This window comes from Formica exsecta, unplaced genomic scaffold (assembly GCF_003651465.1).
Source record: "Formica exsecta isolate Colony F162 unplaced genomic scaffold, ASM365146v1 scaffold38, whole genome shotgun sequence".
In the NCBI taxonomy this organism is placed as follows: Eukaryota; Metazoa; Arthropoda; class Insecta; order Hymenoptera; family Formicidae; genus Formica; species Formica exsecta.
This window is the reverse complement of record NW_021851042.1, coordinates 1,911,178-1,928,133: the sequence shown is the minus strand read 5'-3', so window position 1 is coordinate 1,928,133 and position 16,956 is coordinate 1,911,178. Positions and strand designations below refer to the sequence as shown.

At 34.4% G+C, this 16,956-nt stretch overlaps 1 protein-coding gene across 1 annotated transcript; it reads right to left on the bottom strand.

The window, feature by feature from the left end:
- LOC115239440 lies at positions 1 to 1,817 on the bottom strand. Its single transcript, XM_029813954.1, has 3 exons — positions 1,370 to 1,817; positions 1,199 to 1,288; positions 1 to 744 (listed from the first exon to the last, which is right to left on the bottom strand). Exons 1-3 carry the CDS (start codon positions 1,815 to 1,817, stop codon positions 476 to 478), a joined length of 807 nt encoding a protein of 268 aa, XP_029669814.1. The 3' UTR covers positions 1 to 475.
- Positions 1,818 to 16,956: the final 15,139 nt, after the last annotated feature.

Genomic DNA, 16,956 nt, shown 5'->3' with positions numbered 1-16,956 from the left:
CTGAGAGTCCTGTCAAAGTGATAGACCAATAGAGATCGATTATCGTATTTCTCGCGAGTAAACGTTTGTTAAACATCACTTTCTAATATAGCTGTCAATTAGTCTCTGCGTCACTGTCGTTTCGTCGATGTCACTGTCACTAATCTTCTGTCACGTAGCGTCGTCGGTCAATTTCCAGCACTTATTAACTCTCCTACAGCGGTTAACGTTTACAGTTTTATAGCTAAGAAGATATAAAAGAGCCACGCTGAAGAAGGTGCACGTTGTGCTAAATGAATGAGAGACGATGATGAAGGAACAATATTGATGTGACTGAAATGTAAATTATGTGAACACAATATCAACGCGCCGCCGTCAACGTGGTATGTCTAGTCGTGTCTATCTGAACAAAGCTTTAATAGCGACAGGAGAGTTAAGAAGCTCGAGAACTAATTCAATTTTGCGATTAAGATACTGCAATTATACTGCAAAAGTATCAAGATGTTCGCAAATTAGCGTAAAGATTGGCGTATCCTCTGTAAGGCAACAGCGTAGAATCATGGTCTTCGATTGATCTCTTCTTGCGATGATGATGGCCAACATCTTGCGCGTAAACAACATGGTGACCACCGTGATCCTCGCCGCTACTTGCTAATTTTTTCACGGCTATGATTAATGACAGCATCAAGGCCAAGGCCGAAACCATCAATGCTTTCATGGCCAAAAGACCAACCGCGCCGAAGCCCATAGCGGCCATCATCTTACCTGGATAAATTAGAGAAATGTAGATCTTTTAGATTAATGGAATTTAAATTACAATAAAACATGACGAAACATTATGTCGAAAACATAACGATTGCATAATGATATATGTAATAATTAAACGTGTCTTTAATAATATGCTTAATTATGCGTGGGTCACATTAAATATAAAAAAAAAAACAAATTAAAAATTACATTTTGAAAATATTAATATCAAAATTCGCAAAAATAGAATATATATTTATATTATATTCAATCAAAATATAACATATATATAAAACCAAATACGATAATTAGATATCATCATTATGCGGAATCTTTTAACAAAATGTGCAAAATATTCACACAAAGCTGAATATATGTATTATTTTATATGCAGACATGTAAATAATATATAACAATTGCTTTTGCATAATCATCTCTTTATGTAATGCTAATCAGATTTAGGAATGCTTACCCATCATAAGAGCTAGTATCATCATTCCGCCACCGCCTTTCTTACCACCGCCGCCACCGCCGATGCCGCCGCCGCTGCCGCGACCTCTCACTACAAAATACAAATTTTTCAAAAATCCTCGCGAAATTTTCACGACACATCGTTCGTATTTTGATCTAACAAGTTACCAACCTTCAAGATCGGAAGGCAAACTCTCCTTCAACGCAGTCTCCATATTCGGAGGGAATAAAGACGGCAGCTTGACTCTAAGTTCTCTACCTTCCAGAAACTGTAGGAAGGGTCCAAGGCCTCCGAAGCCCTTCAACACTCTGGCTTTCCGGAGAAAGCCGGGTACCTCGACCAAGGATACGCCGTCGAACAGCTCGATGTTCCGTTCCTTAATGGTGTTCTCCAGTAACTGCTGTACGATCTTCCGAACGATTCGCACTCCGTGACAAGAGACCGACGTGTTCTTCGAGTCATCCGTCACGCACGATGTCGAAAATCCTGTCCACGCGTCCTTGGCGTTTTCCGCAGTGGCGGCGTCGATCTTATCGACGATCCACAACGCGCAGATCACCAATGTCAGACAGACGTGTAAACGCCGACGACCGATTCCCGGTATCCCTAACCGAAGCATCGTTTCGTCCAGAAACGAACGTCACGATACGAAATGTCTAGGCGTCGAGACCACCGAGGGTCCTGCTCTCCCTTTCGCGTCGTTAAACCCTCCGTACGGAAAAACACGGTAAGGGAATCTCGCGTATAATACCGCGAAGCTGCGGAACCTACGGCGGAGGTTCGAGTGCTGCAGTGTAAAAGCTTGCGATTGCCATTTATATAGATCTACTTGACGGTCGGTGATTGTACCAAGAAAAAAGCAAGGAGAATATCGGTACGGTGGCTGCCGTTCTCTGCTCTTGCTGTGCATTAGCCGGTAATTTTTCGTTCACCTAGACGTCGGTCTCTTCGACGAGTCGTTTAATTCTTATTTCCGACGCGTTTCAGAGCGTTACGGTGCGGTCGGCTTGCGAGAGCGAGGCTCCGTAATCATCATCGACGCGGACAACGTCTTTTCACGCCTTTTCTCCCCTCCGTCTTTTGCCCGTTCGGTCAGACGTAATCCTTACGAGCTTAGAGCGGGATCTTTGATGCCATTCTAGATCACATACTATACTATCGCCCGGATCATTCGATACCGCGCCTCTTTCATCCCGGCTCCGGTTCGCCATCCTTTCTCTCCTTCCGCGCTTTAGTGGAGCGGAAGAGAATCGTGCCGATTTCGAATCGTGATCGTGTACATCCCCGTAGGAAAGGCGCGTCTCGCTCAAATAAACACGCGAGCATCCACGATACTCGAGGAATGTGGAATTTTGCGCACTACCATCGTCAATAGTCGCTAAGCAAATTATTGCCGATCTTTATTCCGATAGGTAGATCGTGTCAATGGACAACACAGGACAACAAACGGATCGATCTCTTACACACGCCGGGGAATGTGAGAAATGCGAATATGTATGGGAAAGGAAGGGACAGGTTCTGCGAAGGAAACGAAAAAGAGGCAGAAACAGTGTGGAAGAAAAAAGAAGAGATGATTTAATCCACAAATCTAGTTCATCTCGTGCCTTTCTCTTTTGTTCCACTTCCCCTCGCACTACTCGATACTACGATATATACGTAGCGGAGACTGGTAGGTATAACTACAGCCGATTCGAAATCATTCTTCCGTTCTTCAGGACGACTCGATCGCATACAGACGATCGACTATATAAACCTTATCGTAGCTCGCGTATCTCCAAAGGCCGTTCGAGATTAGAATTAGTTCTCGGAATAGCAATCGTGTGCTCTATCGCATGTATACTTGCCAAGTCTATATACACATATGACATGATAGTTTAATTGGTGCATACACTAAGCTATGCTCTGTTTACCTTAAAGCGCGAGAATTTACAACTATACATTACGTATTTGCATTGTATTTTGATCCATTCATAAGAGATTGAGGTTTATTGCAAAATCTCTGATAAACAGTATCCGCATTAAGGATTTAAAAGGCCGTATCAAATTTGTGTTATCGTGACATTACCATGTTACATTTTCACATTTAGACACTATTTTAAAAGCAGATGGTGTTGCACTTTTATTTTATTCAACTCATTACATTTGATTTTGTACATTTAACATTTGATAAAATAGCAATTAAATTTGAAAAATTCTGAAAATTTTTTTAATTTTTTCTTTCTAAGTTAATGTAGTAAATTTCTAAATTATAACGATAAAACATTTTTATAGATTAAGTAGAAAATACTATCGGTATCAATCGGTATCAATGCAGTTAATTCAATTAAAAATGATAATCGTAAGTATATAAAATAAGCATAATATTTTGTAAAATTTTACTGCTTTAATAAATTAACACACCTAGAATTTGACATTATTTTTAAGATTATGAATGAGTAAGCTATCTGCCATTTTAAAAGCAAAATTTATAAAATAAATCGACATAGCAATAACCACGCAATAACAGATTTTTCATAATAAAATTCAACCAATTTTAACCATTTTGTTCCGATGTTAATTTCTCCAACCTATAAAATTGCGTTTCAAATAAACAAGAATCCAGGTTACTGGCAATGATCGACCCACATATCAGAAATCAACGGTTAATTCCAGATCCGTCATTTGCTTTCTTCTTTTTCCGATAACGATAGTGTCAATTATTTGCCTGACGACATATAGTACACAATTAAAATCTATAAATAAAAACAGTTAGTAATAATAATAATAATTAAGCCAAATTTCAAAATGTATTTATTAGCAAATACCAAAGCGATATCCGTTTACGATCGAGGTTTTGGACACACCAAACTTTAGTTTCTTTCTCCGCCACACGTGTGTGCATGAGAACGCTTTTCGAAAATAAAATAAAATAAAATAAAGAAATTGGGTCAAATCCGTATCCGAACCCTCGTATATTCGAAATCGAAAGTTGATTTCCTGAACGGTACGAGATAAATGATTTTCTCTTTCTGCCACACCGTGTCTCTTATCTTGCGGATATCTCTTTTCTGATCCTTACGGATCAGGATGGAGAAAGCGGACGTAGGAAAGGAGGCCGACTTGTTTGAATGAGAAATGTTCGGTGCATCACGTGATTCAGACAATTTCCCTTGGATCCGGTAGACGTGCTCATCTTCTCTTTAAACAAAAAAAAAAAATTTCATATTCTCATTTCTCACTCTACGGCTATGTTCCAAAATGTACTCTCTGAGGAAAATTTTACTCGATGGTCGCTCCGAAACTTTTTTGAGCGTTTCTGATTGGTTCCAGGCCGGTCATCGAGTAAAATTTTCCTCGGAGAGGAAATTTTACACCGTTTTGGAACATCCCTATCTAAAAAAGGCATGTACAATAAAATCGATACTCGGAAGTCTCGAAGTGTATTGTTGTCGCTTTTCCGCGATGCTGATTGGTTCTGTCATTGCGCTTACTTCGTGAGCGGCTGTCATTGCATATTTTGACAGTTATTTTGTGTATATATCGTTAAAAATGTTTAATGAAAAAGAACAAATAGCGCGCGCGAAGCGCGCGTTGTGTTGTGCTAGTAGCCTAAAAGAGGCATGTTATTGACATTGTTGTTTCTTTTTCGCGATCTTGATTGGTTATCTCGTTCGTGCGCTTGCTTCACTCGTTCATGTGACTTGCATCACTCGTGTCGTTTGACAGTTTGACAGTTTATGCCATTTGACAGTTTGACAGTTAAAGAAAATAAAGTTAAATATACTTGTTAGTTAATGTAGAGAGAAAGAAGAACAAGAAAAGACGAAAAGAGAGAGAGAGAGAAAGAGAGAGAGAGAGAAAAAGAGACAGAAGGAAGAGAAAGAAGAAAGTTCTATTTAAAATTAAAGAAAAGGAAAAAGATAGAAGGAAAAAAGGAGAAGGAATATATTAGATAATAATATAAATAAATATACTGTTGAATATTAAATATAATGTTAAATATTATTAATAAATGTTATTAAATATTATTAATATTATTTGTTATTTAATTTTCTTAATGTTATTTAATATTATTAACTTTATTTATAGTATTAAATATTATTAAATTATATACTAAATTTTTTAAATGTTTTAATATTATTATAGTTAATAATCTTTCAAATATTTTATTTAAAGTTAAAGAAGAGACGAAAAATAGAAAAAAAGAGATAGAGAAAGGGAGAGAAGGAAGAAAGAAGAAAGCTTTATTTAAAATTGAAGAAGAGGCAGAATAAGCAAAAGAGAGGGAGAGCGAGAAAGAGAGAAAAGGAGAAAAAAAAAGAATGAATATAAAGTTAGATAATAATATTATTAAATATATTATACGGCGAACGTCCTTGTTAAGCTGCTTGCATCAACTTTGTATGAAGTACCGGCTGTTAACTGCAGTACTATTAATCATTCGGATGGTGCACGCGTATATTCTCACATTTGCGCAACTAACTATAATCGCATGGCTTAATTTGCAGCTTTATTAATTTCAGGAGATTAATTTCAGTCGCGCAAATAATTAATTATTATTATTTTATCCAGAATTATTACTGACGCTGACATTTAGCATTGCATTGCAGAAGTTGTAAAACATAGATTTCATTGTTTTTAATTCCTATAATAAATTGACCACGCTATAAAGTAATGTCAAAAACATTAAGAATATTTTTTTTTCGTGTCTATTTATAATGATGATGATTTAAAGAGTTGTTTTTCTCTGGCTTATGTAGTTGCTATCAGAGAGTCATAACTATCGTAAGAGTAAAGCGCAGACCCATCACAACCCTGTTTTTTTTTCTCATGTGGGAAAAAGGTGGGAAAAATTTTACTGTTTGACTTGATGATTGTGTGTAATTATTACATTAGTGATAATTATACGCTAATCATTAAATTAGCCAAGAGTTTGTTTTGATATATTTATTTGGAAAAGTATTGTGGTTTAAATGTATTTGATATTATTTAAAACGTGTGTTCAATTTATTGTCAGAATTATTAAAAACATAAATTTAACGCTCAGTATAAATAAATTGTAAATGTAAAATTGGTTTACAATTTGAGTTTATTTAGTATTGTTTAATTTGTCAGCATAAAAAATAAATTTTAAATAACTAACTATAATTTCCTAAAAATTAACTGTATAATATTAATTGTAAAATACAGATTTAAAAAGTCTTAAATGTATTTTATTAATAAAAATAAAGAGGGGGTGAGGGAGAAGAGGAGGGGGAGGGAGAGAGAGAGAGAGAGGGAGAGAGGCAGGCAGGCAGGCAGACGGACAGGCAGACAGACAGACAGACAGAGACAGAGACAAAAGGAAAAAAGAAGGAATAAAATATTAAGTAATAATATATTATTAAATTATTAAATATATTATTAAATATTATTAATAAATATTATCAAATATTTTTAATATTATTTATGTTATTTAATTTTAAGGGAGAGAGAGAGAAAGAGAGAGAAAAGAAAAAAAAATGAAGCTTTATTTAAAACTATTTGGCGTCTTTTCCTCGCGCGCTTCGCGCGCTCGGTACATCACGCACATTCTTTTTTATTGCTCGGCTCCTAGATGTTGCAGCGAGATGATATATAGCCTATGTTACTCAAGAAGATCTAAACTATCCACCAGTGAAAGATTTTTTCAAATCGATTCAGTAGTTTCTGAGATTACCCCGAACAATGGAACAAACAGACTGTACCTCTTTATAATATATAGTGTAGATTAAAGAAGAGGATAAATAAGCAAAAGAGAGGGAGAGAAAGAGAAGAAAAAAAGGAGGAAAAAGAATACAATATTTGTAATAATATTGTTCAATATTATTTAAATATATTGTTAAATATTATTAGTTAAAGTCTGATCAATACTTATTACTCTAAATGCACATAAATACAATATATTCGATAAATTATATTCGATTTGTTTGTGAATGTAACGGAGATAAAAGGAATCAGAATGAGAAAAATATATACAGAGTGTCCGGTAAAGATTGTGCCAACGCTCGTGAGAGGATAGAGCACAGTAAACTGAACAGAAAAGTCCTGTTATATTTTTTTCTATAAAGCTTAATAAATGAGTTATTATTGAGTAAAGTCTGCCAATCAGCGCCGACCTTTAGCCGCGCGCCTGGTAGTGTGCGTGAGCGCTCCGTCGCTACGGCGGCATACACTACCAAACGGGCGGCCGGCTAAAAGTCGGCGCTGATTGGCCGGACTTTATTCAATAATGAAATACCGGACATCCTGTATATTAACAAATATATTAACAAAATTTTGGGGTTGAAAGTTTTCAAATATATAAATAAGGTATTTATATATTTGCAAACTTTCAACCCCAAAATTTTGCTTTACTAAAAAATAAATAATTTAATAAAAAATTATAAAATCTAGGTAAATATTGCGTAAACGGAGCCACGGGATACGACTATGCCCTTGACATATGTTGTCAAGATCATCACCCTGAATAACACTCAAAAGGTTTTAACCGTCGCTCATTGTTTATTAAAAAGTTAGTAATAAAAAGAATTTTCTTGCTGATCATTATATTGCTTTACGGTAAATATTGCGTTTAACGGATTATATATGCATTACAATTCTGAAGGATCAAAGTTAGATGTACGCTGAACTTTGCTTTGTCTTGCAAAGTACACGCGTGAACTCAGTGAGTTCCGCCCCTCCTACAGAGGAGCTCTACTTCCGGAATATATAACCTAACCCAAACCAAATTTTAGTTTTAAATCAGAAATAGGTTTGGGTTAGGTTATATCCTTCGGAAGTGGAACCTCCCCTCCCCCCGTAGTGAGGGGGGCAGAACCCACTGTGTCCATGAATATATTTTACAACGTGACGCGAGGTACATAAATTGTTGTGTGGATGGGAAAGTGTATGCGTGGACGCAGTGGGTTTCGCCACCCTCCCCCTACAGGGGGGCTCCAGTTTTGGAAGATATAACTTAACTCAAACCTATTTCTGATTTAAAACTAAAATTTATGCTTATATTAATAACTTTTGAACGGATCGTGATCGCCACTTTTTTCAAGGTCAGGGTCACTCAGGGTAATGACCTTGACAACGTATATCAAGGTCAAAGTCATATATAAGGTTGTCCTCTTTCTGTATAATTACCTTACATATAATTCGTGGAAATTCTTTTGTTAATAACTTTTTAATAAACAATGAGCGACGGTTAAAACCTTTTGAGTGTTATTCAGGGTGATGACCTTGACAACATATGTCAAGGGCACAGTCGTATCTCGTTGCTCCGTTTAACGCAATATTTACCCAATATTATTACTTAATATTATATTCCTTCTTTTTTTCTTCTCTCTCAGAGATATAATATTATTCTTATCTAATATGTCTACACGCGTGATAAACAAACAAGAAATAGCAATTTAAACAAATATATGTCTTTGTATTGATTTTTAACAGAATAATTTCTATTGACTGACTAACAATCGGATAATGTAGACAAGAAAAAATAGGAAAAGAGCAACGCGGCGAATGGTGAAATAATAATATAATACACATATCATACTAAAATTTTTTTTATAACGATCACATAGTTCTAAAAATAAATTACAGAATTTCCGTTAAATGTGTATGTGCGTGTGTTTATATTACTAATTGGTATCAAATACAATAATAAATTTGTATTATAACAAATATATATCTTGCAACAACATTATATAAATTTACGAAATAGATGCTCATCAGTCTATAACAAGTAACATTTTTGCACATTTCAAACGTTTCGTGGCACTTTTATCGTTGGACCCTTTCAGCGGTCATTTTAAATCTGTTCTCGAAATTGATTTTATAAAATCAATATTTGCACAGTAAAGAAAAAGATATCAAATGAAAAAATCAATATTAAACATTTTAAGAATCTTTTAATTAGGAAAGTATTGCATTTTTTTAAATTTATATTAATGTAAGCAGTTCTTTTCGATAATATTGTGATTTATACCATTATAATATTATGAGTTATACTATTTCACTTATTGCTTTAAATACGATGAAGATGATCTCAAGAGAAGGGACCGAAACATTCGCTTTATATCTATTAAATTTTTGTTCTGTAATAAAATATGCGCTCCATTTACTGCCCTGGCTCTTTCTTTTATTTGTCATTTTCTATTTAACTTATGATTGTATTTACAAGAACCTGTACTTTTAATTTATTACGATTTTTTTATATACGCTGGCTGAAAAAATGCGCTGTATTCTTATTTCTCTTTTTTCATAATATCAATTATTATTTTGGACATACAGTAATGAGAGTAATAAAATCGTGGATAAAGTATCGTAAAAATTAACTATTAAAAACAAATTAAAAACCAATTTCTTACATAAATGTATTGCGTTTTTAATTTCTTCTCACGTGGATAATTTGTTGACATATTTCAAAAATAATTTTACTTATCGCAGAATAATTAGTGGTTTTAAACATTCTAATAATCTTTTCATTAGGAAAGTATTGCGTCTATTGAATTTATTTTTATGTAAGCGATTCTTTTCAATAATATCGTGATTTATTAGTCATAATGTTATATTTATTGTTTTAAACACGCTAAAGATGACCCCAAAAAAAGAGACCGGAAAATTTGTTTTATATTTATTAAACCTTTGTTCTATAATAAAGTATGCGCTCCATTTACTGCCCTGGCTCTCATTTGCTATTTTTTAATTAATGATTGCATTCACAAGAGCCTGTACTTTTAATTTATTACAATTTTTTTATATATGCAGGCTGAAAAAAAATGTGCTGTTCTTTTATTTCTCTTTTTTCATAGTATCAATTATTATTTTTGGTAAATGTTCAGATTAACTTACACCTCACGGATCGTTTTCATTTTTACATATATTATAGAGGGCACGTTCCTAAGTAACACGCACTTTGAATTTTGTGGCGCTCTCTTCTGGTTTCAGAGATATGCGATTTTGAAGTACCATAATTTTCGCATTTATTTCTATGATCTTTTCACTATATCTTACTTGCATGTTTATGTTTTTTTGTTTACATTTGCGTCACTGTCAGTATATTTTTGCTAAGAAAATGGCAGATGTATATCCTTTTACAAATGATTTATAAAATAAATATCATTTAATAAGATATAAAAAATTATATATTATACTTTCCCACAATTGCTATTCCACACAAAGCGAGGTTCAACGCAAACCTATGTGTCTAGTTTTTGATAGTGAAGCCCCCCCGCAGGGTGGGGCGGAACATACTGTCTTATGCATATATTTTTACACTAATTGATTTGTCTCATTATTCTGTACATAAAAGTATTACGCTAAGATTATCGAAAACTAAATATTTTACGAGATATTTTATTGTTTATATCAAAATATGTGTCAGATTAAAATATAAAATAACTCAAAAAGTACTTAATGGAAAAATACTTTATTGAAGTGTTTTGAAAAGCTCTCGAGATAAGCTACAAGAATATGCAATAAAAATGGGGGATTCCATCTAAAAAATTGAAGGTGACCTTCACGTGACCTTCAAGCAACTATTCAAGGTCAAATTAATGACACCATCTTATATCCCTCTCGAAACCATACAACTTTTGTCTCAAACATTTTTGCTGAAAATGTTTCGTTGAACAATTATCGAGGTGCGTTTTTCAAAATTGGACACCCTGTATAACGTAACTCAAACCAAATTTTAGTTTTAAATCAGAAATAGATTTGGGTTAAGTTATATCTTCTGGAAGTGAAGCCCCCTCCGTACGGGGGGAGGGGGGAAGGCAAAACTGTGTCCATGCATATGCTTTATAACGCGAAGCGAAGTCTAGCCCAGAATTGTTGTGTAGGTGGAAAAGTGTATGCGTGAACGCAGTGAGTTCCGCCCCCCCCCTTCGGGGGAGCTCCACTTCCGGAAAATATAACGTAACCCAAACCTATTTCTGAATATTTGGTTTGAGTTATATAACGGATGGACCTCGCTTTTTGCGTAGAAATTACAAACCCATGTAAGAATTACGTTTTATTTCTCAAACAAGAGAGAGAGAGAAAGAGAGAGAGAGAGAAAAAGAGACAGAAGGAAGAGAAAGAAGAAAGTTCTATTTAAAATTAAAGAAAAGGAAAAAGATAGAAGGAAAAAAGGAGAAGGAATATATTAGATAATAATATAACAAACTTTATTTGTTAATAACTTTTTAATAAACAATGACCGCCGATTAAGTTATAAGGAAAAGTTACTCAGAATTATGTTCTTGACAACATATGTCAAGGTCAACGTCATTGGAACTTGGTCCGTTATAGTAAATAATTACCCCAACCATCCTTTAACAATATTCTATCCATGTAAAAAAATGTAATCCAATATCTCAGAATTTGCGGAAGTTAGAACGTGTACAGACATTTCACAAAAAATACAAAATTTTATAAAAAATGAACCCTTTCACCGATCCTCACCAAATTCAATACCAACCATCCTTTAATGATACTCTATTTACGTAAAAAAATTTAATTCGATATCTCAAAAATTGCGAAAGTTAGGGGTTGTACAATGTACATTCCGTACATACATATATACAGACATTTTTTAAAAATATGATTTTTCGACGTTTTGGAACATTCTAAACACATTGGCATAAAAAACTGGAGAAAAGATTTGTCACGAAAACAAAGCTTCCCCTATGAGGAAGCAAAAAAATATAAGTTTCTAACGCCCCCTGACAGAGTATGTCATTTTAAGACTCAAGAGTAATTGAAGTACATAAGTGAAATGCATAAATAAGAAATATATGTGTTAGATTATATTTTGGATAAGAACATTCTCTCTCACTCTTTCTCTCTCTCTCTCTCTTTCTCTCTCTCTTTCTCTCTCTCTCTCTCTCTCTCTCTCTTTTTTTTCTTTTTTATAACGAGAAGCGCCGAAAAAGCGGTCTTTTCGAGCGAGAGTGCCCATTTTAACATTGTAGATCTTAACGATTCCATCTATTTACATAAACGTGTTTTTTTCACTTGGGAATACTCAAAATCCTAGGGAATTTTCTCCATCAGAACGTCCTTAATAATCGCTATTGTAGTGAGAATAACTATAATACGGAGAAGAGAAACGTATATATACGGTCCACTATGCTCTATGTTGGCTGAAATGTAAACGAATTATTACATAATATTCTAAGAAAAAAATTGTAAAAAGAATTTAAATTTATACATCGAAATGCATAAATAATTTTTTGCCGTAAAAAATAAACGTAATGGTCGTAAAAATAGGATTTTTTAAAATTTTATCGTTAATTTCTGTGAAAAAAGAAAATATATGTATAATTGATAATAAAATACAATAAAAATCATCCAGCAAATAAAGCTTGCGACATATAACTTTCCTAACATCCCTAACATTTCATGTAATGATTATTAGAATCAATAATTATATCAATGATTAACCGCGAGTAAAGACGCAAAGAGATCAATAACGAATCTCTTTGATAATCGATGATCGATCTCCTTTAAGCAAATAGAAATTGTAACATAAAGAAACAATGTCAGCAGATATCAAGTTAAATTTTTCGGCGAAAAAAAGAAAAATCTATGATGAGACCGTCGATGACACAGTTCAGAGTTTAATTGCAGCAACATTAACAATAATAAAAATTATCGGAAAACAAAAATTTCATAAATCGATCAATCAATTACGAAAGAATCCACCAAAAAAGGTAAGTTGTATAATCACAATCTGAATCATAAGTTAATATCTGGCAATATAGACAATCATTAAACATAAAACTATTAGGTAAAATGGGAGAAATGTCTCCGAAAAAAGAATATAAAAAGGCAAATAATGCAGTTCTCAGCGGACAGTTCTTTCTCGCACAGTACAACTCAGTCTTATTGTTAGTACAATTTTATATAGTCTTTCATCTTGTGTGTTCTCGCGACCAATACCTGAAACGAAAACATTTCATTCTGCCAATTTTTCGAAAGAATTATCAGAAGTAGTAAGCCAATTTAATTTTCCTTCTATTTGCTCTCTTTTCTTATATTTAAGTAAATTTTCGGTAATTATGCATATTAGTCTCACACATCCGATCTCACAGGTCATTTCAATGACCTTGTGATATATTATCAAGGACACGGCCCTGAGGAACTTTTAAAAGATTTTAGCCGTCGCTTGTTGTTTATTAAAAAGTTATTAACAAAATAAGTTTAACAAATGGAACGTAACTTTCTGACACCATGTACATTTAAGAAGGAATATATTTCGTAATCTGCCGTAATATGCATAATTACCTAAGCAAACTCATCGGAATGGATAGACTCGAAAACTATTGGCACAGATATCTTTGACAAAATGTAACACCAAATTTATTTAGCATTATATTTAGCATTACATAGTTTGTTAATTATGATATCTACACCAGAAAAATGACTAAATTATAAAAATATCTCGATATTATATGTATTGTAGTTGAAAATAAAATAATAGAACATCCAGAGTAGAAAACAAAAGAAAAAAATATATTCTGTTGCACACAAAGCTGGGCTTTTCGCATTAGATTGTCTTGAAGCTTTTCCAGTGTGTTTCGAGCTTCTACCGAGATCCGCTCAACGGCGTCTTAATCAAGTGCACGCATACTCAATTAATATTTAAAGTCGATTTTATCAAAAACGAAGCCTCAAATGAAAAAATTTTATTCTGCAATTTTGACTTATTTTTGTTACCACCGGTTATACCGCGAGAATCACCAATCACCCTATATATATTTTCCATTTTTTTATAGTAATGTATGCAAATTGTTTTATGAAAATTGTTTAATTAATGAAATTGGCAAAAATGCGTAAAAGGTCACATCTCACCGATTTTATCGCTACTTAGACGATGTTGTATAGGGGTAGTTGTGCTGAGTAATTCCTCGCAAAAATCAAGTGGAGGACGGCATTGGTTTAGGAGATATAAGAAATTCAAGTTTGACAGTAAAGTTTGTATATGCCGTAATAATCAGTTATTTTTTTACTGAAAAAGTCTGTTTACGACTTTCACGCATAGGCGGAAGAGAGGCAAAGCCCCTGCACACCCACTCCAAAAAAATTCTACTTAATCCAACCAAATAATGTTTCATTTCTCCGAGAAATGAATTTTAATGTTTCATTTCTATTATTTCAATGTTTTATTTCTCCGGAAATCGATTTCTCTCTCCCTCTCTCCCCCTTCTCACCCTCCCTTCCTTCCTCCCTCTCTCCCTCCCCCTCCCCCCTATCACTCACTCTCTCTCTCTCTTTCTGACGTAGTACTACGTTTTTCATGGCTAAAACGGAAAGCAACTAATATTTGCAGCGATTTTTAGTTTAATGTTTTTTTTATATAAAATTATAATAATTTGATAATATATTGTAACCATGGAAGTAGATGAAGATTTTAAACGGACAACTCTCATCTAGATGAATTGCCTTTTCTTATCATTGTCTTCAATAAAGAATTTCCTGTATATATTCCAACTACAAATAATAAGTAATTCAAAGAACATGACATAGATAGCAAATTTTCAAAATTTTGTCCTTGTCTTAATTGCAGAACCTTACGGTCTTTCACTTTAGGATCGTGGAAAAATTCTTGACCACTATTGTGTTAATTGACATGACAATGAATAAGGATGGAAAATTGACCGATCAAGAATATCTGTTGTTGGATCATCGTAATAGTTGTTCATACTCCGACATGAAAATGGAGAATAAGACGGAAAGGTATGCCTCGTATTACACATTGGTGCAACTCGACGTTTCGCGAAAAGATTCCTTGACAAAAACATAGTTTTCTCACACGCTGATTTTGATGGTCCGGTGCTGATCTCGCGACCTTTGTGCAATTCAATACCTTTTGATGAGTTTCTCGCGCGTACGGATAATACCTTAAACTTTTCGCGTTTTCTCGAAAATGGACACATTTACTACACGTTTGATACCGATAACGATATAAATCATATCGCCATTATATCTCAAAAGAGACGATATGTTCAATATTCCATCGAGTTTGACTGTGCGTAAGATCAAGTATTCTTTCAATCGCGAGTACACTCAATAGGTGCACATAACTGAACGTGATGAAATTTTTAAACAACGTGATAGTGATGGTGGTTAACAGATTTCGAAACGTCAGGTTCTTCTCCAAATCGATTTCGTTGTCGCGTTCGTAAATAAAAAGTTTGGTGGAAAAAAATGAGATTGGTCGTATATTTGCTCATTTATATAAGCGTGATATTTCTCGATTGATACTTTTTTCAAGATATGTCAGAAATTCCATTGAATTTTATGCAACAAATCGTTGTTATTACAGCTTCAAAGATAACAAGTTCAAAGATCCACCAATACAACAGCAGGAAAAACGATTCAATTTTGAGCGTATGATGGAGGCAGTGATGGCGAAGAGTATGTCCAACGAACCAAAGAATTTGGATCAGTATACTATCGGTGGTGATGATACGGGAATCTATACGAAATGGAACACCGACCACGTGGTATTGGGAGATATGTGCAATTGGCTGAAGGATTGCGCGTATTTCTTTCTTTGCAAGGAGAACTGCATGGAGCGCCGTAAGAAATGTATCGACATCATGGACGATTTTGTGCCTCGGTATCAAAAGGCGATGGAGGGCAAATATGACATAACCTGTCCGTGGGGTCACAATTGGTACCAATTCTCGATCAGTTCGACCTTGATGCTCTTCCATTATATGTTGATAGCCGGAGAGAAAGGACGAAAGATAGCGATCGATATGATACTGAACATCATTACAACGCCAAAATATTCGCTCGGCCAGCCTCGCGATGGAGCTAACAGCGTATACATGGCACTGCCGTGGATAGTGGCGCATTATTATTGCGATATTGACGAAGCTATTAAATGTGCCTCTCATCCGGACTACGTGTACGTCGTTAACTATATAAAATTGCAGCCCACCAAAGAAAAAAAAGAAGTAGGATTATACCGCGATTATACATATATCATGCATGGGAATTGTTTAGCCTATGGATATTTGAGCCAGATGGTAAGTATGAGTTTGCCGCTTGTCTCTTTCGACAATTGTATAACAGACTTTTTGCCAAAATGGAAAAAATGTCAAAAAATTCTGGCTCATCCGACGATTCCTTATGGACCGGTCGGCTTGTATACTCGAAGTAGTACGTTGAAATCCTTCTCATACGAAGATAGCAAACTCGGTATAGAAGTTATTCCCACGTGTTTGTTTATTCGTATGTACGGTCATGATTATTCTTTCGCGGTTCGTGGACAAAATTCGTGGATAGCCTATTACGAATCGGATAAAACAAATGATGATATGGCGCAATATTGGGTACAATATAGAAATGTTTATTTTGCTAACCAAGAATGCAAACCTACATTTCCGGACGTTGGATTTTTTTACGAAAAGTGCGTTGAAGGAGATCCACTCAAACCTGTAACAGAACGTTGTAGACTTAAAACCAAAACTACGACAACTACGACATTTCTTACAAAACCTAACAAATGTCCAATTGTGTGCGCGGGGTTCGTGTTTTCGTACGCCAATATCGGAATGATGCGACATTTTTATAATTGTGAAGAAATGCGTTACACTCGTAACTCGGAAAGCGAACACGGCCGTTTTAGCGTAGACGAATACATACTTTGCGATTACAATAATCATACTATAGATATATGGATTCGTATACATCGACATACAGATTATGATATGATCATCTTCATTGAAAAGAAACATTTATGGGAACAGGGGGATCATAATGTATACATATATCAT

Coding starts and splice junctions, on each gene's coding strand:
- LOC115239440 (XM_029813954.1), bottom strand. CDS start 1,817: ATGCTTCGGTTAGGGATACCGGGAATCGGTCGTCGGCGTTTACACGTC. Junction 1,289..1,369: donor TTTGCCTTCCGATCTTGAAG/GTTGGTAACTTG, acceptor TGTATTTTGTAG/TGAGAGGTCGCGGCAGCGGC. Junction 745..1,198: donor GATACTAGCTCTTATGATGG/GTAAGCATTCCT, acceptor TAATTTATCCAG/GTAAGATGATGGCCGCTATG.